Source organism: Rhinatrema bivittatum, chromosome 16 (assembly GCF_901001135.1).
Source record: "Rhinatrema bivittatum chromosome 16, aRhiBiv1.1, whole genome shotgun sequence".
In the NCBI taxonomy this organism is placed as follows: domain Eukaryota; kingdom Metazoa; phylum Chordata; class Amphibia; order Gymnophiona; family Rhinatrematidae; genus Rhinatrema; species Rhinatrema bivittatum.
The window spans coordinates 34,809,086-34,825,456 of NC_042630.1; the positions used below are offsets into that span (position 1 = coordinate 34,809,086).

The 16,371-nt window shown below is 47.7% G+C and overlaps 1 protein-coding gene across 5 annotated transcripts in view; it reads right to left on the minus strand.

Annotated features, from left to right (window-relative positions):
• Positions 1–16,371, minus strand: part of ARHGEF11 (Rho guanine nucleotide exchange factor 11) — a 218,593-nt gene that overhangs the window by 48,995 nt on the left and 153,227 nt on the right. For all 5 annotated transcript variants that reach the window (XM_029580824.1, XM_029580826.1, XM_029580827.1 and 2 more), the window contains 7 exons: positions 13,390–13,569; positions 13,005–13,052; positions 6,299–6,486; positions 5,134–5,280; positions 4,326–4,405; positions 3,478–3,603; positions 3,012–3,129 (listed from right to left, as the gene is read on the minus strand). In XM_029580824.1, coding sequence (XP_029436684.1) covers positions 3,012–3,129; positions 3,478–3,603; positions 4,326–4,405; positions 5,134–5,280; positions 6,299–6,486; positions 13,005–13,052; positions 13,390–13,569 — 887 coding nt within the window. The remainder of the gene's footprint in view (positions 1–3,011; positions 3,130–3,477; positions 3,604–4,325; positions 4,406–5,133; positions 5,281–6,298; positions 6,487–13,004; positions 13,053–13,389; positions 13,570–16,371) is intronic.

The window sequence follows — 16,371 nt, forward strand, 5'->3', positions numbered from 1 at the left end:
CCAGATCCACTCCCCACTCCAAACTGGGCCACAATAGCCACCACAAGAAACTCCTTTGACAACAGATCCCAATGGGACAGAAGCACCTTCTGGAGCAGACACGTGAGCAAAGGCCCAAGGTACCAGATCTAGAATTGAAGCCATTGAACCAGGACCTGCAGATAAACCCACACCTTGGGTACCTGAAACAGCAACAGTCAGGTTACCTTTGACTGCAACTTCAGAATCCTCTCTGAGGTGAGAAACACTTTGCCTAACCGGGTGTTGAATCTCGCCCCCAAATACTCCAAAGACTGACTCGGGATGAGATCACTCTTTGCCAAGTTCATCTCCAGCACCCTCTGAACCGAACGGCCACACTCCACTTCCAACTTCACCCGAATAAGTCAGTCATCCAGATAAGGGTGAACCAGAACTCCTTCCTTTCGCAATGCAGCTGCTACCACAGCACAATTAAGTTCTGGAATTGTTTCCAGAGGATGTGGTTACTGCAGTTAGAGTAGCTGGGTTTAAAAAAGGTTTGGATAAGTTCCTGGAGGAGAAGTCCATTAACTGCTATTAATCAAATCATCTTAGAGAATAGCCACTGCTATTACTGGCATCAGTAGCATGGGATCTACTTAGTGTTTGGGTACTTGCCAGGTATTTGTAGCCTGGATTGGACACTGTTGGAAAAAGGATGCTGGGCTTGATGGACCCTTGGGTCTGACCCAGTATGGCAATTTCTTATGTTCACAACCATCACATGTTTGTGAAGGTCGGTGGAGCCATAGCTAGACCAAAGGGGGGAGGGCTCAGAACTGAAAATGCTGGCCCAGCACCATAAATCAAAGAAATGTTTGATGACCTATGCGAATGGGGATGTGAAGATAGGCCTCCGTTAAATCCAGAGAGGCCAGAAATTCTCCTTGGCGAACAGCTGCTATCACCGCCCTCAACATTTCCATATGAAAATATGCAATCTGCAGCGCTGCATTGCATTTTTGCAGGTCTAGAATGGGGTGAAACGTCTCTTCCTTATCCTTCCTTGACCTTGCTCCACTGTTGGGACCGGCACAATTGCTCCTAATCTCTGCAGGCGAAACAGGGTCTCTCAAACCGCCTCTCACCTGCCTATAGATGAGCAGTGAGACTCCATGAAGGCTTTCCTGATGAGGCGAGAAAATTCTAAAGCATAGCTGCCTCTTATCTCCAGAACCCATTGGTCCAAGGTAATCTTGGTCCACTTCCGTAAAACTGAGTCAACCGTCCTCCGACTGACTCCTTGAGAAAGTGGACAAACCTGGCTTCATTGTGAAGTCTTACTGCTTGTGGTCTCCTGACCAGCCCCATCCGAGTTTGGGACCCCCGAAAGGATTGCTGCCTCCCAGAACCTGACTTCTGTGTGGATGAAGAACCTTTGCTGGGACAAAAAATGCCTCACATCCAAAAAACGCGAACGAGCTGGAAAAGACTTCCTATTGCTCTTCTTATCCTCAGGCAGCCTATTTTCTTTCGACTCTCCCAACTGTTTCATTAACTGCTCCAGATCTTCACCAAAAAAGCAATTTCCCTTTAAAGGGAAGATTACAGAGTTGAGACTTGGACCACATATCCGCTGACCGATTGCAAACCACAGAAGATAAGCAGATACTGTCGACACCATACTCCTGGCCGAGGTCCTTATCAAATCATACATGGCATCTGCCACATATGCAATCCCAGCTTCTAACTGAGCTGCCATTTGAGAATCTTCCTCGGAGTCTCCTGCTTTCTCTTGAGACTTCTGCACCCACTGCAAACAAGCCCTCTGCATTAGGCTACCACAGATGACCGTGCGCAGGCTCAAGGCCGAGACCTCAAACACCCTTTTTAACTGGATCTCCAGTTTTTGATCCTGGGCATCTTTCAGCACAGCTGAACCCACTACCGGGATGGTGGTTTTCTTGGTGACTGCTGACACAGAGGCATTTACCATGGGCAAAATCAAGAGTTGTAAGACATACTCAGTTAAAGGATATAATCATGCCATCACCCTTGCCACCTTTAACCCAGGTTCTGAAGCATTCCACTCTCGGTCTACCAATTTCTTCACCTTCTTAGGCAAAGGGAAAGCCGTACGAGGACCCTGAATACAGTCTAGAACCAGATCCACTCCATTATCTGAATCCTCATATTACTTTCACTCCCAGCTCCTTCAGGACATGAGGAGTAAGCAGCTTCAATTCCTCTTTACAGAAAAAACTGATCTCTCAGGTCATCCCCCTCCTAAATAGGGATTTCCTCAGAATCCGACAAATCCCTCTGCCTCTATCTGCTGGTATGGATGCAAAACCCATTTGTCTGGACTGATCTTGGGTATGAACAGGAATGAGCCTGTCACCTGTAGGACTGAAACTCAGAGAATGGAGGGCTGGAGGGCTCAGGGACTGAACACAGGGATACAGAGCCTGTCACCTCTAGGACTGGAGGGCTCAGGGGATGGGTGCAGTGATACAGAGCCTGTCACCTCTAGGACTGGAGGGCTCAGAGGATGGGAGCAGGGATACAGAGCCTGTCACCTCTGACTAGAGGGCTCGAGGGACAGGTGAAGGGATATAGAGCCATTTCTTTCTAAGTCAATTTCAAACCCAACTTGCCTAGCTGTGTTTGAACATCAAGACCCATCTGTATGTCTTGTACATCTGGTTTTAGCTTGTTTTTTATGTTTTAACCTGGTATTTGCTTTGAACATTTATGAAAAAAGCGGGCTATAAATGTGTAAAATACATAAAATCTATCAGCCATATAGTGGCCTGTGTGAATAGTGTTAGTGGCTTCAGTTCAGTTCCCAGTGCAGCCAAGGCCATCATCCACACTACAATACACTGATGCCTTTATCCTCTCACAGACAGAGTGCTACAGTCACCACAGACTCTGGAAGTGGGCACACACAAATGCCTTCTTGCTAGTATTGTTTTATGCTTTTTGGTGGGGAAAGGAAGGGAAGGTGGGGAAGACATTGACCATGATTTGATGCGTGAGCTGCTTACTGTCGGTATATTTGACGATGTTCTCCAGCAGCAGAGGGTACTTGGTGAGGCGCTGCATCTGTGAGACGATGAGATCCTTCAGCTGAAGTCTCCGGCACTGAGGGCTGCTCTCCGCTTCCTGCAGAGATGGGGAAAGAATCGGCTCAGAAGACAACTTGTGTACGCCTCTCTTTGCACATAGGGTTATAATAAATGGGCAGCACTGGGTATGGGTGAGGACCAATGACCGTAACAGTAATAAAAACTGATAATACCGTCTGGTTATTGTATGCTCAGTAAGGAAGGAAAGCAAACTAGTAAGTAAATAGCTCAGAACCAGTATCTTTTCATTATGGTAGTGCGGCATTAGAGAAGATTGTCCCAGGTCAGGGATAGGGATGGAGTGTAGGCTTCTAAAATATCCATCGATGTCTGTTCCAGGGTAGATAGAAGACAGAGAAAGAGAAAACAAAACAGGTGCGCATACCTGCATGAAGAGATTAAACCTGGTTTCCTTCCTCTGTTTGGTTTTGATCAGCTCCAGGGCAAAGGACTGGTAAGAGCAGAACTTGGCAGCTTCCTGCTGGATTTCTTCTCCGGCTGATCCATCAAACTACAGACAGTCCAAGAAACAAAAAAACATAGAAAGCACCAAATTTGCAAAGTCCCATTCTTCCAAACCGAATGCTAAGGGCAGTATCTGCTTCCCAACCAATAATCGAAGGTCAGTGCTAAGATGGCTTACACTGAGTTACTGAGCCTCCTAGGGGCCCCCCCTGCAGTCCGAATCAAACACATCCAACCATCAACTTCCTGATGCACCATTTATGAAGCAATTTGCCAAACTCTGGTGCCGTGCTTTTACGTGCTGATGGAAATAGATGCAAGGAGCAGAAGCGCCCCTCCTAACTCGCTAAAATTGGCTGCTCTCGTCTGCGCAAAAAATGCCTGCATCAGCAGATGAGATTAACACAACAGGAAACATCTCCCCCAGTGAGCATCAACTGCAGCAGTGGACATGCAGGCATGAAATTCCCGTCGCGTTCTGAGACTGCGATAACATGATGAGACAGGTGCCCGCTATCACAATCAGAAGTGTCAAAAATAAAAATTCACAGCCTCTCACAGTAGGCAACCATGTTCGTTTATGTAATATCCTTAAAAAGTAAAACCCTGCAAACTTCCATAAACTAACACAGTAGTTCTACCCTCCATCCCACAAGGGCTCTGTCATTGTAAGTACAAGGAGATACAAAGCCCTGGTTTAAGCTGCAGCCGGGGACAGTCCCAGATTTCCCTCGGCAGCAACAGACTTTCAAGGACACACAGATTTACCCGGGATAGCATAAGATCGCTGATCTCGCCAACGACCGGCCCTTCTTCCCGGAGCCTCTTCATCGATTCTGACAGTGAGTCTGGAGTTATGGGAGAAGGGACAATGACAGGGGAGAGAGGAGGGGTGGGGGAAGCACAATTAAATTTAAACCTGTCAGTGCAGTGCAATTCAGGAGAAGATCACCATCAAGGTCAATGTCAATGCCATCAAATCTTACAATGGTTTACTCTTGTCAAAGCACATTTTAAGGAAGGACCAAGGAGGAGGATTTTTAGGCTATAAACATTCTGTGGGAAAATCTAACAGTAATCCATCTCCAGTGGCTGGGATCTGCCCCTTGCTGATGCCTAGGTGGCTTGTGTGTTTATCAGCTTTGCTTCTAATCTTTCCAACCAGGCATTAACTCCCCAAAAATGCCCTTCTCTCTAATCAGACCACTACCACAACTGGAGGCATTATTTAAGCAATAACCCACCTCCTCCTGCACAACTGCCTGGATATTCAATGCCCTAGCCAGGTGAGGTCACTACTCGTACCCTCTTCCCGTGTGGGGAAAGACTGCAGGGACCCCCTTCGTTACCAGCAACACTCGTGTGCCCGCACCCATCCCATCGCTGACGAAGATCCAGGCAAGCAGGCGAATTAAACCGAGACCTTCAAAATGCTTTCCAGCATGTCAGGCAGTAGACACACTTGGGATTTGCTGCGAGAAGAACCCAGGGGTAATGGACAGGATAACCTAGTGTGGTTGAACCTGAGGCTTGGGAGCCAGGGCCCGTATTATGCACACTGAACCATGCTTCTTACTGTGTATCTCGATCAGCTCAGACAGGTTGGGGAAGAGAAGCCACAGCTCATCCTGAGACAGCAGATTCTCCTTCTTCATGCGCTGGTAAAAGATGAGATCCAGCACCCGAAGGATCCGTAAGTGAGAAGCCTCCGTCACAAACAGTTCTGCAAAGTGGGGGGAGAGACAGAAAACCAGTAAAGGACTTCAAAAAGGTAAAGGGATAAATGGAGAGGATTCTCTATTTTCAAAAAGGGAAGGGACAGTGGACGCACCACAGTAACTTTGCTGGTTTTGGTGGCTGTGTGGCTCGTTAGGAAGCTTGGTGCTAACGCAGGTCCTGGATGGGGGATTAAGTGCTAGTCTTGTAAGAATCAAAGGAAGACAACAAGGCCTGACATGGCCTACCAGCAGAAGCCAGCACCTTAACATATTCTGGGCATGCTCGAGACCAATATGGAGGGCAGTGGTAGGGAAAGGGTTGAAGAATTAGGTACAAGACGCTGGGTGAGAATGGAGAGGGCATATACCTAGCGTTATGTTGCTTATCTAGCCAAAGTGGAAGATCTCCACTGAGCAGATTGAATAGGCCAATTAGGTCTTTTTCTGCTTTCATTTACTATGTTGCCCTGTGTGTATATTTCACAGCCCTGGAGTTCAAGCATATCTCAATATTACAACATAATGGGTCCCATGCTCGTTATCCCCTTGCTGAGCCCCCCTCAATACAGCCACTTCATGGTTCCCATACTCACTGCTATCAACCTGACCTTCTCCCCAGTACTAGTCTCATGGGTCCTGCACTCACCACTGACCTCCTAGACCAAAAATCTAAAGGTTTAGGTGGCTTTGCCACCTCCATCCGTATTCCTCCTCCTGCTGCTGAGTCCTCCAGCATTTCATACACGTGTGCTTTTAAGCTAGCCAGTAGGTGGCATTTTCGTGGAAGGCGAGCAACTCTCTCCCAAGGCCTGTGCTTGCTGCTTCCTCAGCATCCCCAGGCTGCGGAACTGGAGTCTGGTTCAGGAAGGGCAGGGCACGGTGCTGGCTGGGGCCATCAAGCTGATCAGAGTGCCAGCTTTTAGATGTCAATAACCAAATGCATGTCTGCAAAATCCCTACTAAGAGCAGAAGGCAAAAAACCCCCAAAAAAACCACCAACCCAAAGAAATATAAAGAACTCACCATGTATCACTTCCTGCCGGCTTCTTTCCCTCTGTGGCAAACTGGGTGCCACCTCCCGCCCCACCGTGTGCTGCCAGTTCTGGGAATCCGGCTCCGGCTCCAGGTCTGACAGCTGACCCAGGTCATCTTCCTGGAGGTGTGGTAGAAGAACATCTCCCCCAAGCCCCAAATTTGGTGATTCAATACTCCTGAAAGAAATTAGTTTTGAAAATAAAAAAATAAAAAGCTTTTTTAAAGTATCTTCACCAGATTCCCATTTTGTATAAAGGAAAATGGGTCCAAACGCCGTCCCCCCCCCCCCCCCCCCCCAATGAAGACAATTGAATTTTAAACCAGGAATGCTCAACTCTGATTCTAGGGCACTGTGGTGATTGGGACCTAACAGGTTTAAGGCCTATGAATTTCAGATATCACGACAGGCTAACACTGGACACGGTCTAGTAGCTTATAGGAAAATTTGTTCTTACCAGCTAATTTTCGTTCCTGTAATACAGCAGATCATTCCAGACCAGTGGGTTGTGTATACCTACCAGCAGATGGAGTCAGAGAACAAAAACTTTGGACACTGTTACATAAGAGAGAGTGCCACCTGTAGACCCTCAGTATCGGCCTGTACCCAAGCCCTTGAAACTAAACTTCAACCAAGGGCGACCGATCCCACCCAACTATCCAGAGGTCTAGGTCGCCCGAAACCAACGAAACATACACCGGTAAGTCACCGGCCCTGCTGTTTAATAGAAATCCAATCATTCCTTCAGAATACTAAAAGCTCCACAGACTGTCTTTCAGAGTCAGAACAGGGTGAGCCTCTGGTATGATCTGCTGTTATTACAGGAACGAAAATTTGCTTTTCCTGTACATACTAAGAACCAATTTTTCTTTCCTGTACATACTCAGATCATTCCAGACCAGTGGGATGTACCCAAGCCACCTTATACTGGGCGGGCCTCTGAAAGACCCACTCGCAGAACACTCTCACCGAAGGACGCCTCCTCCTGCGCCCTGACATCCAAACGATAAAACTTGGTGAAAGCGTGAATGGAAGACCAGGTAGCCACCCTACAAATCTCCTGTGGAGAAAGAAGTTGACACTCTGCCCAGGAGGCCGCCTGTGCCCTTGTGGAGTGGGCTCTCAACCCCACAAGAGCCTGCTTTCCTTTAGAAATGTACGCGGAAGCGATAACTTCCCAAATCCATCTAGAAGTGGTAGCTTTCGATGCTTTGTCTCCTTTCTTGGCCAAAGAGACAAAGAGATGGTCAGACCGTCGAAAAGCATTAGAAACCTCCAGATAGCGGAGAAGGATGCGCCACACATCCATAGAAACATAGAAACATAGAAATGACGGCAGAAGAAGACCAAATGGCCCATCCAGTCTGCCCAGCAAGCTTCACACATTTTTTCTCTCATACTTATCTGTTTCTCTTAGCTCTTGGTTCTATTTCCCTTCCACCCCCACCTTTAATGTAGAGAGCAGTGATGGAGCTGCATCCAAGTGAAATATCTAGCTTGATTAGTTAGGGGTAGTAGGGGTAGTAACCGCCGCAATAAGCAAGATACACCCATGCTTATTTGTTTTACCCAGACTATGTTATACAGCCCTTATTGGTTGTTTTTCTTCTCCCCTGCCGTTGAAGCAGGGAGCTATGCTGGATATGCGTGAAGTATCAGTCTTCTCCCATGCTGTTGAAGCAGAGAGCTATGCTGGATGTGCATCGAAAGTGAAGTATCAGGCACATTTGGTTTGGGGTAGTAACCGCCGTAACAAGCCAGCTACTCCCCGCTTTGTGAGTGCGAACCCTCTTTTCTTCTCCCCTGCCGTTGAAGCAGGGAGCTATGCTGGATATGCGTGAAGTATCAGTCTTCTCCCATGCTGTTGAAGCAGAGAACTATGCTGTATATGCATTGAAAGTGAAGTATCAGGCTTATTTGATTTGGGGTAGTAACCGCCGTAACAAGCCAGCTACTCCCCTCTTTGTGAGTGTGAATCCTTTTTTCCACATTTCATCTTGCTGTTGAAGCTTAGAGCGATGTTGGAGTCACAGTAAGCATGTGTATGTTTATTTAATAAGGGTATTGACTCCAGGCAGTAGCCATCATTCTGGCGAGTCACCCATTCTTCATTGGCAGCCTCTTGACTTTATGGATCCACAGTGTTTATCCCACGCCCCTTTGAAGTCCTTCACAGTTCTGGTCTTCACCACATCCTCCGGAAGGGCATTCCAGGCATCCACCACCCTCTCCGTGAAGAAATACTTCCTGACATTGGTTCTGAATCTTCCTCCCTGGAGCTTCAAATCGTGACCCCTGGTTCTGCTGATTTTTTTCCTATGGAAAAGGTTTGTCGTTGTCTTTTGATCATTAACACCTTTCAAGTATCTGAAAGTCTGTATCATATCACCTCTGCTCCTTCTTTCCTCCAGGGTGTACATATTTAGATTCTTCAATCTCTCCTCGTACGTCATCCGATGAAGATCCTCCACCTTCCTGGTCGCCCTTCTCTGTACCGCCTCCATCTTGTCTTTGTCTTTTTTAAGATACGGTCTCCAGAACTGAACACAGTACTCCAGGTGAGGCCTCACCAAGGACCTGTACAAGGGAATAATCACTTCCCTTTTCTTACTCGATATTCCTCTCTCTATGCAGCCCAGCATTCTTCTGGCTTTACCTATCACCTTGTCGCATTGTTTCGCCGACTTCAGATCATTAGACACCATCATCCCAAGGTCCCTCTCCTGCTCCGTGCACATCAGCCTTTCCCCCCCCATCGAATACAGTTCATTCGGATTTCCACTCCCCATATGCATGACTTTGCACTTCTTGGCATTGAATCTCAGCTGCCATATCTTTGACCACTCTTCCAGTTTCCTTAGATCTCGTCTCATTCTCTCCACTCCTTCCGGCGTGTCCACTCTGTTGCAGATCTTAGTGTCATCCGCAAAAAGACAAACCTTACCTTCTATCCCGTCCGCAATGTCGCTCACAAAGATATTGAACAGGACCGGTCCCAACACCGATCCTTGCAGTACACCACTTAAAACCGCTCTCTCTTCAGAGAAGGTTCCATTTACCATCACACATTGTCTTCTGTCCGTCAACCAATTTGCAATCCAGGTCACCACCTCGGCACTCACTCCCAAGCTTCTCGTTTTATTCACCAGTCTCCTGTGCAGAACCATATCAAAAGCTTTGCTGAAATCCAAGTATATGATATCGAGCGCTCTTCCTCGATCCAATTCCTTGGTTACCCAGTCAAAAAAGTCAATCAGATTTGTCTGACAGGATCTTCCTCTGGTGAATCCATGCTGCCTCTGGTCCATCAATTCTCCCGACTGTAGATAGTTCACTATTCTCTCTTTCAACAGTGACTCCATTACTTTTCCCACCACTGAAGTGAGGCTAACCGGTCTGTAGTTACCAGCCTCCTCTGTTCCCACTCTTGTGAAGCGGGACCACCACCGCTCTTCTCCAATCACTCGGCACCATTCCCGTTTGTAGGGATCTATTGATCAGGTCGCACAGCGGTCCCGCCAACAAATAAATACAGCTCCCTCTCCCGGGAGGAATCACAGGACCAGTCCAGAAAAGCCGGAAGTTCCATTGTCTGACTGACATGGAAAGAAGCGACCAAACTTGGGCATGAAGGAAGGAACTGTTCGCAAGGATATCCTGTCCTAGTAAATTCTCAGGAAAGGGTCTCTACAGGATAAGGCTTGCAACTCCGAAATCCTCTGTGCCGAACAGATAGCCACCAGGAACACAGTCTTCAGAGTTAAATCCTTCAATGATGCCCTCTTCAATGGTTCAAATGGTGCTTTGCATAGAGCACGGAGTACCAAATTTAAGCACCACTCCGGGCATACTTTGTGCACTGGCGGAAGCAAATGCTTCGCTCCTCTAAGAAACCTGATGATATCCGGATGCGTCGTCAGCTTCTGACCCTGAGCAACATCTCGGAAGGCTCCCAAAGTAGCTACCTGAACTCAAAGCGAGTTAAAGGCTAAGCCCATAGCTAACCCCTGCTGCAGGAAAGCCAAAATCTGGGACACCCCCACAGCCACGGGGCTCAGGTTCCTCTGCAAGCACCAACCTTCAAACACATGCCAAACCCTGGTATACGCCATTGATGTAGCAGGTCTCCTAGCCTGAAAAAGAGTGGAAATTACCAACTCAGAATACCCTTTCAGACGTAATCTCCGCCTCTCAAAAGCTAAGCCACGAGACCGAAGTGATCGACCCGATCCAAGAATATAGGCCCCTGACACAGAAGGCACGGAAGATGAGCCAGATGAAGAGGGCCGTCCTCTGCCAGTCGTACCAGATCCACGAACCAGGGATGCCTGGGCCAGTCCGGGGCCCATAAGCACCATGGACCCGAGATGAGAATCTATCCACTTGAGAACGCAGCCTATGAGAGGCCACGGGGGGGAAGACAGAGAAGAAATCCCATGGGCCATGGACACACCAGAGCATCAAGTCCCACTGATTAGAGTTCCCTCCTTCGACTGAAAAACCGAACCGTTTTCGAGTTGGCTCGAGTCACCATCAGGTCCAACTGCGGAGCACCCCATCTGGAAAGGAATTCGACGAGTGAGGTTATCAAATTTGCGGATGATACAAAATTATTCAGAGTATTAAATCACAAGCGGATTGTAATAATTATAGGAGGACCTTGCAAGACTGGAAGATTGGGCATCCAAATGGCAGATGAAATTTAACCTTTTAGGTACCAACGTTCCACAAGTGGAACATTTATTCATATACTTTTAATTACATGCAAATTTTTTTATACCATATTTATACCATATTTTGGTCTAGTTAAGAGGGCATCATTGAAGGATTTAACTCTGAAGACTGTGTTCCTGGTGGCTATCTGTTCGGCACAGAGGATTTCGGAGTTGCAAGCCTTATCCTGTAGAGACCCTTTCCTGAGAATTTACCAGGACAGGATATCCTTGCGAACAGTTCCTTCCTTCATGCCCAAGTTTGGTCGCTTCTTTCCATGTCAGTCAGACAATGGAACTTCCGGCTTTTCTGGACTGGTCCTGTGATTCCTCCCGGGAGAGGGAGCTGTATTTGTTGGATGTGTGGCGCAAGGGCAAAGAGTTGTCCGCTGCTACCACCCCCCCCCTCCCCCGGGCACCACGAAATCAGCCTTGGACACTGTTACATAAGAGAGTGCCACCTGCAATTCCTCATTATCTCTCTGACTCCAGCAGATGGTAGAGATACCTTGGAAGAGGCAGGAGGCCCGGCCAATCGGAGGCCTAGCCTAACTGAGTGGCCCCCTCCCGAGGGGCCCTCCTTTCCTGAACCATAGTTAACACAGAGGGAGCGCAAATCGAACCTGCACCCTAACATGGCAGGCGGCCATCTTGGATTTCAGTGCCATGCAGTGATCCGCGGGAGAGCTCAGACGAAAACAGCACCCGCCGAAAAGGAGCCGCACTCTGCCACCTGCCGGTAGACCAAAGCGCCTGCGGACCAAGGCTCCAGGGCCCACAGCTGCCTGCCCCGAAAACGTAACTCACACCGCAGGATGTGAGAAAAGAACCAGCGCGCCCCAAAAGAGCAAAGGGAGCCCCCTCACTTCAGAAAGCGATTGCGTCTGATGTCGCAGCCGCCTGGAGCCCCGGGCGGCCGACCCGCATGCCCTAGACACTGACCGGTCTCCTCCTCGGGCCACAGTACCCACGATCCCGGTTGGGCCCCAACTACCTGAGGAACTTCTTAGGTTCTGATGAAATCACTTTCCTTTTTTTTTTTTTAAATAAAAACTTTAATTAACCTTAGCAGGACCAGAGGGAACTGGGAACAGCTTCGCAGGCCAAGGGAACCAGAAGCCTCTGGTTAAAAGGCCCTCCGGCTGGGAGCGGGCAAAACAAAGTCAGGGGTATCTAAGCCACAGGATGCCCAGCGATGGTGCCTAACACCTCAGGGAGCAAAATCTCAGCTCAGCTAATCTTAACTAAGTACACTTTATTTATTTATTTATTTTTTGACTAAGCCCTAGACTGCAGGTTTGCATCTCTACCATCTGCTGGAGTCAGAGAGATACTGAGGAATTGCAGGTGGCACTCTCTTATGTAACAGTGTCCAAAGTTTTGTTCCCCGACTCTATCTGCTGGTAGGGATACACAACCCACTGCTCTGGAATGATCCGAGTATGTACAGGAACCTTAATTCTCCTTTTTCAAAATGAAGCAATCTCCAGAAGGGAGATGCACGTCCACCACCTGCGGGAGACGGAGAATACTGGCAGGCTGATGTCACTGCAGGGGGTATGTATACTATGATGTCAGTTTGCGCTATCTCCATCTGCTGGTAGAGGTGCATAACTCACCTGTTCTGGATTCATCTGACTGGACACTAAAATTTGGTTAATGAACAAGGTGAATTTGTACATTCTATACCGCAAGCTATACCTGCTAAGTATTTGTAATGCTAACATTTAAGGCTTTTTTTTGTGTCTTTTGGTGATCATCATCATCATCAAATTTCAGTGATTTTATAGTTTAAACAGTCAATGCACTGTATTTCTACAATAGCTCACTCTAGATAGTCCAGGTCATTTCTAAGTCCTGTGCCTTAGATTTTCAGAAATGGAGTGGACCCTCTAGCCTTTATCTAAAGGGGTTTTTGACAGCCCCACCAGTCAGAGTGGCATTCTGACACCCCTCCAGTGTGAATTCTCACCACCTCCTTTACCTGCGGCCCATCTTTGGGGTGTATGGCGGGGTGGGATTCTCCAGAGATCTGCAGAGTAAGAACAGAAGAGCACCATTTCAGCAGCTTGCATTAATCCTTTGCATCTCTCCATTCTGGGAGGCACTGTTAAAAAAAAAACCAGGGCCATGGCCATCCACATAGCCAAACAACTTCCATTAAGAGCTCTGCACCACTTTCCATCTCACATTTATCCCTTTACATGTTAAAATCCATTTTTCAACACTCAGTTACAGTACAAAGCTAAGGATGGTTTTCCCTCACTGACATTAGACAGTCTGCAGGACACTCAGATCTATTGCGATCTCACACCAGCGAGGCGACCTTTGGGGGAGATCTCTCTCCAACTCACCTGAAGCTCTCTTACCTTGTAGACAGGCTGGAGGTTGAAGAGGAAGCAGACTGGTGGAGCCTCGTGGCTTCTGCAGCAGCGTCCATGTCTACGTCACTCCTGGAGCGGGGCACGTTGTCAGCCTTGCGCGCTCTCTTCATCTCCTCCCGTCCTTTCAGACTCTCAGAGCGACCCAGCTTCACCTCCAACCTGGCGCTATAGAACAGGATAAAAAAGAGAGAGAGAGAGGGTGAGGGTATTTTGCCGCTCCCAAGTGTCCAAAATCCATGGAACCGGCCCGCGCATTCCACCCGACGGTTCCAGGAGAGAGACAGAACCATGAACAAAAATAAAATGTTGCAACATGAAATCTCCCAAGAGAAACGCAGCAACTCGGGCTCCAGCACAGAGCTCCATGTTAATGAATGAAATTCTAATAGAGTCACTTCAATGCTTGACAATCAATCCTTGCTACATAAATACAGCACCACATTGATACGTACGTCATCACCTCAGGGGAGGAAGGACAATCTACCAGATTGGACTGCAAGTTGGGCAAACTCCTGCCATCCCAGTTACAGATCTACTTTACCACAGACCCTCTGTGTCACCTTGAGTGACGCACTTTATCTCCCCGCCCCCTCAGCTTACCCAGCTGTGATCAGGCAATGTCCACAACATACTGTTCCTTCTCCACTTAAAAAGGTCATCAAACAGCATACAAGCAGCAAGATCAATTGAGAATGCCCATCTATGTGCCGCAGACGAGGTTTGATTGGCGGTTTGAGTGCTGTAATTTTATAGTATTCGGGGGGGGGAGGAGTCATCCTTTTGGGAGGTGACAGGGTGTTAAATAAATCCAATTTCCTACTGCAATGGAATGCAAGTATTTTGGTAGGCAGAAACAGAACCTTCCGGCACAAGGTGGGAAGGGACTTCCATCCTTGACAGAGACAGGCTATAAATAGATGATAAAAAGGCTAGAAAGGAGGAAATCCATCTGACCTTAAGATGTGTTTCTGCCAAAGGTGGTACCCTCCGACAGCATTTTCCGTAGAGTGAAACTGAAGGACAAGGGGTTGTGATACAGAGTTGGAATAAGAAACTGATAGTGAAGAAATATTGCTTTACTGAGAAGGCAGCAACAACCTGGAATCACCTACTAGTAAAGAGTGATAAGCAACCAAACAGCACCAGACTTCAAGAATTCTTGGGACAAACATGGTGACATATGATGCAAGGGATAACTAGACAGAGACAGATAAAGCAGGCCAACAGATCCTGGACTGGACAATTACTAGGTTACCTTGATGTTTTTATCTGGGTCTCTTGCTTTGGCACAGTGAAGTGAGAAAGCTGTGAAACACCATCAAACCCAAACTAGTGGGTAAAACTGTAAGAGCATAGCTGCAAGAGCTCCCATATTGCCCAATTACGCAACTGCGCAGATCTGAGTGCCAATGGATCCTTTGTGGGTAGGCTGCTTGAGAGCAGGAACTATCTTGTGTGAGCTTTTGAGGGGGAAAATGCTCATCCAAGGGTTCCCAGTATTCCTGAAGAGAAGCCAGCTGAAACGGGTCTCACCTCAATTACAATATGCTCGCGGGTGGCCCATGAATGCACCAGAAACCCGTCCCAGGGAAGTCGGTGTACCCTGCAAGAAGGCTTCCAGAAATCTTGCTAAAGGCTTAGAGAGAGTAACTCTGCAGACTGGTGAAAAGTCTGCAGGCTCTTCTGCCCACAGATTTTGCTCCAGTTTTAATCCTTTCCCTTTGAAAGCTGCCCAAGAAAAAAAAAGGACCCGTTTCCGGCCCAAATGACCTCATCGTTCTGGAAATAGAAAACTGCAAGCGTTGTTGCCTCCCCCACCTAACCCCACCCTGGGAACACCTCCACACAAACGTGGGTAAAAAGCACGCATGTTGTGGTATAATGCATAGACTTTTACCTGTACAGAGGGTGGGCAATGCTCTAATAACCCTTTTACCTGGGTAGATAGCTTTTGAAAATTACCCTCCAAATGAACTCTCAGGAGTGGAAAAAGAAAAACTCCAGGACACAGAAACACACAGATTTCAGCAAAAAACAAACCACAAAAAGAATCATGGAAGGAAAGTATCCCCCATTATTCAGAATTTAGATGCTTTAAACCAAAAGAGTGTCACATTTCCCCTCCTCTTGTATGGCAATACCATGTCCGCAACAAAGTATTCTTATAGACATAAGTGTACCTCTCACACTGGTACTAATTGTAAAACAATTAACTCAACGCTGCAACTTCACGGGTGCCATAACACAAAATTTAATCAGGCACGTTAATCGCACTTGCCAACCCAGCAGAAACATTAAATATCACCCAAAGCTTTCAGCCACTTGTTTCCAACAGTCAGGCCGATACAGTACTCCACCGGAGTGCCTGTTAACCCGCGATTGGATGCGTGTTTGACGCGCTAGCATTACCCCTTAATTCAGTAAGGGGTCGAAAACGCGCGTCCAACCCCCCCCCCCGAACCTAATAGCGCCCGCAACATGCAAATGCATGTTGCGGGCGCTATTAGTTATTCCCATGCGATTCAGAAAGGAAAATGTGCAGCCAAGCCGCACATTTTACTTTCAGAAATTAGCGCCTACCCAAAGGTAGGTGCTAATTTCTCCGGGCACCGGGAAAGTGCACAGAAAAGCAGTAAAGACTGCTTTTCTGTGCACCCTCTGACTTAATATCATGGCGATATTAAGTTGGAGGTCCCGAAAGTTACAAAAAGTTAAAAAAAAAAAAAATTGAAGTCGGCCTGCGGCTCGCGGCTCGAAAACCGGATGCTCAATTTTGCCGGTGTCCAGTTTCTGAACCCGTGGCTGTCAGCGGGTTTGAGAACCGACGCCGGCAAAATTGAGCGTCGGCTGTAAACCTGACAGCCACCGCTCCTGTCCAAAAAGGGGCGCTAGCGACATGCTACTGTCCCTAGCGCCTCTTTTTACCTATTTTTACCTAATTTGAATACTGAATCGCGCGCACAGGAG